The sequence below is a fragment of the Anolis carolinensis genome, unplaced genomic scaffold (genome assembly GCF_035594765.1).
Source record: "Anolis carolinensis isolate JA03-04 unplaced genomic scaffold, rAnoCar3.1.pri scaffold_14, whole genome shotgun sequence".
Taxonomy (NCBI): domain Eukaryota; kingdom Metazoa; phylum Chordata; class Lepidosauria; order Squamata; family Dactyloidae; genus Anolis; species Anolis carolinensis.
This window is the reverse complement of record NW_026943825.1, coordinates 317,501-327,500: the sequence shown is the minus strand read 5'-3', so window position 1 is coordinate 327,500 and position 10,000 is coordinate 317,501. Positions and strand designations below refer to the sequence as shown.

General features: G+C 38.6%; 1 protein-coding gene across 2 annotated transcripts in view; it reads left to right on the top strand.

Moving 5' to 3' along the window:
* The window catches only part of sema4a (semaphorin 4A), a 35,198-nt gene that overhangs the window by 19,009 nt on the left and 6,189 nt on the right, over nucleotides 1-10,000 (top strand). For both annotated transcript variants that reach the window (XM_062965043.1, XM_062965042.1), the window contains exons 3-13: nucleotides 320-480; nucleotides 1,391-1,453; nucleotides 2,596-2,694; nucleotides 4,218-4,329; nucleotides 4,493-4,609; nucleotides 5,305-5,453; nucleotides 5,577-5,752; nucleotides 6,849-6,996; nucleotides 7,083-7,272; nucleotides 8,899-9,023; nucleotides 9,143-9,315. In XM_062965043.1, the coding sequence (XP_062821113.1) occupies nucleotides 320-480; nucleotides 1,391-1,453; nucleotides 2,596-2,694; nucleotides 4,218-4,329; nucleotides 4,493-4,609; nucleotides 5,305-5,453; nucleotides 5,577-5,752; nucleotides 6,849-6,996; nucleotides 7,083-7,272; nucleotides 8,899-9,023; nucleotides 9,143-9,315 (1,513 nt within the window). The remainder of the gene's footprint in view (nucleotides 1-319; nucleotides 481-1,390; nucleotides 1,454-2,595; nucleotides 2,695-4,217; nucleotides 4,330-4,492; nucleotides 4,610-5,304; nucleotides 5,454-5,576; nucleotides 5,753-6,848; nucleotides 6,997-7,082; nucleotides 7,273-8,898; nucleotides 9,024-9,142; nucleotides 9,316-10,000) is intronic.

The window sequence follows — 10,000 nt, the reverse complement described above, 5'->3', positions numbered from 1 at the left end:
TAGTTTGTAGTGCGGTTTTCTTGTACTGATTCTGCTCTAGTTTGTAGTGTGGTTTTCTTGTACTTATTCTGCTCTAGTTTGTAGTGTGGTTTTCTTGTACTGATTCTGCTCTAGTTTGTAGTGCGGTTTTCTTGTACTGGTTTTTTGTCTGCTGTGCTTTGAGGAGTTTCTGATTTTTGACTTCAATCAAAGCAGGTTCTTCACTTTGCTTTACATATTCTGCCAGGGCATGTTCTTCTTCTTTGACTGCTTGTTTTATTATTATTATTATTATTATTATTATTATTAATGTCTATGACTGTGTGGGTGTCTCTTGCAGAGGACCCTCGCCGCCTGGTCTCCTCCTTCAGCCACAAAGAGGTCCAGAACTACGACGTCTTCCTCCTGAGCCCCGATGGGGAGACCCTCTTCGTGGGGGCACGGGAGGCCATCTTGGCCCTTGACATCACCAGGCCGGGAGACATACAGGTCAAGGGGGAGGTCAGTTGCTGGGGGGCGGGGCAGGGGGACCCTATTAGTATTAGTATTATCGTCATCATTATTATTCATGATATTATTATTATTATTATTATTATTTAAAATTATTATTAAATAATAATATGACTACTATGTCATATCATAATATAGTACAATATAATATAATAATTGTATATTATATATGACATGCAATAATACTGGTACTATTGCAGTATAGTGGTATCGTACCATATAATAATATAGAATACTCATATTGTGCTATGCTAATAATATACTTCCCATTCTTAAAATAATATTATTACTGTTAAATTTATTTGCATTTTATTATTGCTGTTGTTTTATATTATTACAGTAGAGTCTCACTTATCCAAGACTCGCTTATCCAAGGTATTTTTGTAGTCACTGTTTTGAATACATAGTGATATTTTGGTGCTAAATTCATAAATACAGTAATTACTACATAGCATTACTGAGTATTGAACTACTTTTTCGGTCAAATTTGTTGTATAACAAGATGTTTTGGTGCTTAATTTGTAAAATCATAACCTAAATTGATGTTTAATAGGCTTTTCTTTAATCCCTCCTTATTATCCAAGGTTCTGCCACCCTGTTTAGCTTGGATAAGTGAGACTCTACTGTATTACTATTACTGTGTTATAGTATTATATTATTATAACATTATTATAATTATGTTATAATTTTATTATTATATATTATTTTTTATTTTTATATTGTTTTTATTATTATTATTATAGTACAATAATAATGATGTTCTATTATTATATTATTATTGTTTTATAATATTATTTTATATTGTGTATTTTACATTATCATTATTAATATTATTATTGGGGTCTGCATCATAGGGAATAAATCACTTAATGTCCCTTTTTTGGTTCAAACCTGCGATTAGATCCCCTGGAGCCCCCCGGCCAGCAAGAAGGAAGAATGCGTCTTCAAGAAGAAAAGCAACGAGGTAAAGAAGGCAGCATTATTGTTATTGTTATTACTATTTCTAGTATTATTATTCTTTCTGATTTATCATGGTCTCTAGGATATATTGTTACCATATTATTATTATTATTATTATTATTATTGTTATTATTCTTTCTGATTTATCATGGTCTCTAGGATATATTATTGTATTATTATTATTATTATTATTGTTATTATTATTTCTGATTTATCATGGTTTCTAAGATATATTATTACCGTATTATTATTATTATTATTATTATTATTATTATTTTTTCTGATTTACCATGGTCTCTAGGATATATTATTGTATTATTATTGTTGTTGTTGTTATTATTTCTGATTTATCATGGTTTCTAAGATATATTATTACCGTACTATTATTATTATTATTATTATTATTATTATTATTATTATTATTATTTCTGATTTATCATGGTCTCTAGGATATATTATTGCTGTATTATTATTAATATTGTTATTCTTTCTGATTTATCATGGTCTCTAGGATATATTATTGTATTATTATTATTATTATTGTTATTATTATTTCTGATTTATCATGGTTTCTAAGATATATTATTACCATATTATTATTATTATTATTATTATTATTATTATTATTATTTCTGATTTATCATGATCTCTAGGATATATTATTGCTGTATTATTATTAATATTGTTATTCTTCTTTCTGATTTATCATGGTCTCTAGGATATATTATTACCATATTATTATTATTATTGTTGTTGTTGTTATTATTTCTGATTTATCATGGTTTCTAAGATATATTATTACCGTATTATTATTATTATTATTTCTGATTTATCATGGTCTCTAGGATATATTATTGCTGTATTATTATTAATATTGTTATTCTTCTTTCTGAAGAAGAATAACATGGTCTCTAGGATATATTATTACCATATTATTATTATTGTTGTTGTTATTATTCTTTCTGTTTTATCATGGTCTCTAGGATATATTATTACCTTATTATTGTTGTTGTTATTGTTGCTGTTGTCATCTTCATCTACCCTACCCTTGTCTTTGGGGTATATTCTTATTATTCTTATTATTATTTTATTTTTTGCTGTTGTTGTTGTTGTTGTTGTGATGATGTTGTGCTTCCCCCTTTGCAGACGGAGTGCTTCAACTTCCTGCGAGTGCTGGTGCCTTTGAACGCGACCCACCTCTACGCCTGCGGGACCTACGCCTTCAGCCCCACCTGCGCCTTCCTGGTCAGTGCCTTAAGATCCGACCCGTAGAAGGGGCCCCCAAAGGCCATCCAGTCCAACCCCCTTCGAGCAGCAGCCAGCATACCAATCGACACAGCATCCTTTTTAATATGTAAACATAATAATAATAATAATAATAATAATAATAATAATAATAATAATAACCACCCAAGTGTCTAGGACTGTGTGATGTATTTTCTGGGATCTGCACACATCATCAGAAAATACATCACACAGTCCTAGACACTTGGGAAGTGTTCGACTTGTGGTTTTGCAAAACGAAATCCAGCATAGCTATCTTGTTTGCTGTGCCATACAACGTCGTTGTGTTGATGATAATAATAATAATAAACCATACAATCGTATTGGTAGAGACCCCAAGGACCATCAAATTAATAATAATAATAATAATAATAATAATAATAATAATAATAATAATAGAATCCTAGATTTGGAAGGGACCCCAAGGGCCATCCAGTCTAATCATCATCATCATAATTATCCCATCGGGGAGATAGGGCGGAATACAAATAACGTATTATAGGTTATAGTTATGGAGCGTTCAAGTGGTTGTTGTTATTATTATTATCATTATTATTATTATTATTGACACAAAGACAGAGTATGACACAGCAAACGAGATATATATGCTGGATTTCGTATCACAAAATCACATGTCAAACACTTCCCAAGTTGTTATTGTTGTTGTTGTTATATTATTATTATTATTATTATTATTATTATTATTATTATTATTATTATTTTATTATTATTATTTTATTATGACACAGCAAACAAGATAGATATGCTGGATTTCGTATCACAAAATCCCAAGTCGAACACTTCCCAAGTGTCTAGGACTGTGTGATGTATTATTATTATTATTATTATTATTATTATTATTATTATTATATTTTATTATGACACAGCAAACAAGATAGATATGCTGGATTTCGTATCACAAAATCCCAAGTCGAACACTTCCCAAGTGTCTAGGACTGTGTGATGTATTATTATTATTATTATTATTATTATTATTATTATTATTATTATTATATTTTATTATGACACAGCAAACAAGATAGACATGCTGGATTTCGTATCACAAAATCCCAAGTCGAACACTTCCCAAGTGTCTAGGACTGTGTGATGTATTTTCGGATGATGCGTGCAGATCCCAGCAGGGTGGCCTTTTGCAGTTGGCAGATCGTAATTTTGTCAATGTCTATTGTTTCCAAATGCTGGCTGAGATCTTTTGGCACGGCACCCAGTGTGCCCATCACCACCGGGACCACCTGCACTAGTTTCTGCCAGAGTCTTTGCAGTTCAATCTTGAGGTCCTGATAGCGGCTGAGTTTTTCATTATTATTATTATTATTATTATTATTATTATTATTATCCATAGAATCCTAGAGTTGGAAGGCACCTCACAGGCCACCCAGTCGCACCTCATTCTGCCATATAAGGAAGACACCATCCTATCCCTCCTGACAGATGTCCCTGCATGTTGTGCTTTCTGCTTGCAGGATGTGGCAAACTTTACACTGGTGAAGGACGCCAAGGGGAACCCGCTGCTGCAGGAAGGGAAAGGCATTTGTCCCTTTGACCCACGGCACCAGAACACCGCCATCGTTGTGGGTGAGAGATGACGACGACACCAGAGCATGCGCAGAGGGCCGGGATGAAGCATGACTTCATTGCAGGAAGCCCGCTCTATGGGATTCTCAATGGGCTCCTTGAACCCAGGGCTCTCTCTCTGTCTCTGTTGGGGTCCCCCAATCTTTGTTTCTTTCTTTTTTAGATGGAGAGCTCTACGCGGGGACTATGAACAACTTCCAGGGCAACGAGCCCATCATCTCCCGCACCCTCGGCACACGAACCCCCCTCAAGACGGACAGCTTCCTCACCTGGCTGCACCGTATGTCATCATCATAGTAGTAGTAGTAGTAATAATAATAATAATAATAATCATAATAATAATAAATCCCTAATGCAACCAAGGACGGGTTTTAGATAATGGTATAGCTGCTTTGAGAAGTTGAGAGGCATCTAATAATAATAATGATGATGATGATGATGATGATGATGATGATGATGATGATGATGATGATGATAATGATGATGGAAGAAGAAGCAGGGGCACGAAATACCAGCTTCTGATTGACAAAATGATCCTGGAGAATTGCAAAAGCTGCAAAACAACTTGGTTACAAAAAAGTATTTGACTCACTGCCACATACTTGGATCATCAAGCGTCTGGATGCCATCGGGGTTTGTGAAAATATTGGAAAGTTAACTGAAAATGTGATGAAATAATGGAAAACTGAGTTGTCTGTGGGCAACGAAAGCTACGGAACTGTATTATTAGTTGCATAAGGAATACTTATTAAGTACATGGACATAACAACACAGCACACATGCACATTGGGTCCAAGTGTCTGGGATATCGGGCTCTTCCCAATGATGATGATTATTACGTATTCCTTATGCAACCAAGGATGGATTCAGGCTATTGTGAGCCAGCTGCTTTGAGAAGTTAGGCATATAATATTAATATTATTAATAATAATAATTCTATAATAATATTAATAATGATTCTAATTGTGTTGGCAGCGGATGCGTCGTTTGTGGGCTCGTTCAGCCCGGCGGCTTTGGACCCGGAGGCGGAGGAGGGCAAGGTCTACTTCTTCTTCTCGGAAACCGGGAAGGAGTTCGACTTCTTCGAGCGGCTGACCGTCCCGCGCGTGGCCCGCGTCTGCAAGGTCAGCAGCCCATTGGCTTGTTCAAAAGGCTGGGGCACCTTCTCGGCCAATCATGGGGCGGATAGGGGCTCCCCCTGGTGGCCGGGCAGAGCGTTGCACCTCCCTCTCTCTCTGTCTCCCTAGAACGATGTGGGCGGAGACAAAGTGCTGCAGAAGAAGTGGACCACCTTCCTGAAGGCGGGGCTGTCCTGTAGCCAAGGCAACGGGCACTTCCCCTTCACCCTCCTCCGCCACGTGGCCCCCCTCCACCAGCCACAAGGGGGCGCCACACTCCTCTACGGGGTCTTCGCCTCACAATGGTAATTTATTTATTTATTTGCAGCATTTGTATTCCGCCCTTCTTTCTCACATACAATGCTCGGCATTTTCCAACTTCGGCATCTGGAGGTTATGCTCAATTCTGGCCACAAGGGGTGCTGTTGCTTCATCCGTTGTGACGAGCCCTTTTTGATCGCAGAATTTCCCCTGTTGTTGTTTATTGCCAGGATTTTTATGGCGTTGCAAAATGCCTCCCCAATTAAGCAGTGCCTAATTTCTCTACTCTCAACTCGTCTGTTTTCAAACGGCTTGGGTGAACAGCGAGCTACGGCTGACGGACGGGCGCTCAATCCGACTTGGGCTTCAAATTGCCACTGCTGGCTATTGACCAGCTGGCCCAATTAGTCTATTAACCCATTAGTCTTTATTATTGTGTATTTATTATTGGAGGAGACCTTTTACTTTTTTTTCTTCTTCACTTTAGATGGTAGTGTAACTTGGTTTAGAATATATGCGACAGAGGCTTGGAGAACAATAACAAGTTTATTCAGGCACAAAGCTTAGTGGTTTCAATGTTTTTTCTCACTTAGAGGTACACTTTCTTCAACAGTTGCAATAATAACATATGATGAATCCACTCTCAAAAGACTTTCTCCTTTCCGTGAGCAGTTTAAACCTTTTCCTATTCTTTCAACTGATGCTATTAACTGAACACTTCGGATCTAACTGGAATTACTTCCTTTTACCACTCAGATTCTACCAATAAACCCAAACAAGTCACTTGACTTGCTTAATATGACACAACTAGAGATCTGAGCTTCCCTGGTTTACCTAACCTGGAACCAGTCTCTTCCCTGTGACTCTCAGATCACAGACTGAGTTCCTTTTCAAACTCTGCTCTCTCTTCTGCTAAATGGCAACCAGCCTCTGAGTGCCGAGATGGCTACTCCCTTCATGCAATAACTATAATACTTACCCTTTTAAAACATAAACACACAATTAAATATAACATCTGTAAACCAAAATTCATACTTCATTACAACCCGCCACCCGCTGTGATCCCCCCTTGAGGGTGGGGCGGTGAGGCCCAGTTCCTTTGAGCATGTGCAGAGTGCCGTTGTCTCCCTTGTTGTGCAGGCAAGGGGGCTCTTCCTCCTCGGCGGTGTGTGCCTTCAGCCTCTCGTCCATCCAGCGCGCCTTCGAGGGGAAGTACAAGGAGCTGAACAAGGACTGCTCCCGGTGGGTGACCTACAGCGGGCCCCCCATGGAGCCGCGGCCCGGAAGCGTGAGTCACGGGGGTCACGGGGGGGTGAGGGACGGGGTCACGCGGGGTCGCGGGAAGGGTCACGCTCTTGTCTTTTCTCCCCGCAGTGCGGTGTGGGCCCCTCCTCGGACAAGGCCCTGACCTTCATGAAGGACCACTTCCTGATGGAGGGGCGCGTGGCCCCCGTCCTGGGCCGGCCCCTCCTCGTGGCACACGGGACCCCCTACTCGCGCCTCGCCCTGCACCACACGCGCCTCGCCAGCGGGAAGACGCTCACCGTTCTCTTCCTAGGCACAGGTGGGGCCACCGGGGGGGGGGGGGGGGCGGACCCTCGAGACTTCTGATCTTCTTCCTCGCTCATCTTCACCCCCAGGACCCCTCTCCGTCCCCTCTTCTTACTCTTCTTTCCTTCCTCCTCCACCGCCTCTTCCTTCTTTTTTTTCTCCTTCTTTCTTCTGGCAAATATTATTAATATTAATAATTAACAATTATTTATTTATCATAATAAATTTATTATAATAATAATAATACAGTATTACGTTTATTATTTTTCTCTATTATTGTTGCTATTACTACATTTATTTTACTGTATTTTTAATTATTATTAATAATATCTTATTATTATTATTATTGCATTTATTATTTTACTATATTTATTGTTACTTGTATTATTTTCCTGTATTTATTATGTTATTATTATTACATGTATTCTTTTACCCTATTATTATTAAAAGGATACATAATTTACATTGAAGAAGATGAGAATAATGATTTGATCAGAGTTGGACAGTCTTATCTTAAATTTGAGCTTGATGTAAATATTCAAAAACATTTAACCTACTGATGCCTCAATCAATGTAATTTTATTGGTATCTGTTTTTATTTCTGGAATTTACCACCCTCGGCTTATACTGGAGTCAATGTTTTCCCAGTTTTTTTAGTGGGAAAATTAGGTGCCTCGGCTTATATTTGGGTCGGCTTATACTCGAGTATATACGGTATATTTTTATGAATGTTTATTGTATTTAATTTTAATTGGTTGAATGTTCTGTATTACGTTTATATGTTATTGTTATTGTGGGGAGGGGCCTCCAGCTGATGCAAAGAGACAAGATGTATTATTTATCATTTATCGTGTTTTTAGGATTTCTTATAATGACAAATATTATTAATATTGCCTTTGAACAATAATAGCAGCATCAATTACTATTACACGCTTTAGAACTCAATGACAGACCCAGTATTTTAGGCTTGAAATGTGCCAGTTGTATATTTATGAATGTTTATTGTATTTAATTTTAATTGGTTGAATGTTCTGTATTATTTCTATACTAGCTGTGCCCGGCCACGTGTTGCTGTGGCCAAGTGGTGGTGGTATTGGTTAAAAATTGTTGTGTAATTTTCATTTGACGTTATTTGTATTTTTTAATTAATTTTATTGTAAGTTATCTTTTTATTTATTATATTTTATTATTTTCTTGTATAATTTTTAGTTATTTTTGTTATTATGGTATTTTATTGTATTAATTTTTTAGTGTTTTTAATTATTTTTAGTGTTTTTTAATTATTTTTTATTACGTTGCTAGGAGACCAAGTTGGAGGAACTTAGCCTTCTAACTGGCAGCCATCGGATAAAAGCAATTATTCCTCTCTCTCTCTCTAATTAGGACTTTGTTTTTCTTTTCTTTTTGTTGTATCAACCTAGAGGCGTGGATGACGGGTTGTGTCGTCAAATTTTGAGGTTGGGGGGCCTGTAGCTTTGTTGTTTTGTGGGTCGCCGTGATGCCATCACTCTTTTATATATATAGATAGATAGATAGATGTGTGTTTTTATTGTAAGCCGCCCTGAGTCCCCTCTTGGGTGAGAAGGGCGGGATGCAAGTACGGCCGTAAATAATGAACGAATCTTCCCCGTGTGTTCAGAGGGGGGCTCCCTGCACAAGGCGGTCTCCCTGGACGGCAGTGGCGGCGAGGCCCACATCGTGGAGGAGGTCCAGCTCTTTGAGCGGCCGGAGCCCGTGCGCAACCTCCTCCTGGACCCCACGCAGGTGAGGACGTGGCCCCGGGCCCGGGGGGGGGGGGCGTCCTTCCTTCCTCCCTTCCTTCCTTCCTTCCTTCCTTCCTTCCTCTCCCTCCTCCGCCCACTGCCCTCGGCTTCCTCTTGCAGGGGAGGCTCTTTGTGGGGCACTCGCGGGGGGTGCTGGAGGTGCCCTGGGCCAACTGCAGCCAGCACCGCTCCTGCGCCCAGTGCGTCCTGGCCAGGGACCCCTTCTGCGCCTGGGACGGGGAGCGCTGCAGGGACCTCTCCCGGGACGGAGCGGACGGAGACCCCCAAAACAGGTGAGCCCCCCCCCTCCCCGGGTCTGGTCCGAATGGAAGAGGGAGGAAGCCCCCCAAGGGAATGGCCTGAGGGGAGCCCCATGGTCCCCATCAGGCCCCTGTGAGTGCGGGTGGAATAAGCAGGGGAGTCATCATAGTAATAACAGTAATAATAATAATAATAATAATAATAATAATACATCACACAGCCCTAGACACTTGGGAAGTGTTCGACTTGTGATTTTGTGATACGAAATCCAGCATGTCTATCTTGTTTGCTGGGTCATAATAAAATAATAATAATAATAATAATAATAATAATAATACATCACACAGTCCTAGACACTTGGGAAGTGTTCGACTTGTGATTTTGTGATACGAAATCCAGCATGTCTATCTTGTTTGCTGGGTCATAATAAAATAATAATAATAATAATAATAATAATAATAATAATAATAATAATAATAATAATAATACATCACACAGCCCTAGACACTTGGGAAGTGTTCGACTTGTGATTTTGTGATACGAAATCCAGCATATCTATCTTGTTTGCTGGGTCATAATAATAATAATAATAATAATAATAATAATAATAATAATAATAATAATAATACATCACACAGTCCTAGACACTTGGTTAGTGTTCGACTTGTGATTTTGTGATATGAAATCCAGCATGTCTATCTTGTTTGCTGGGTCATA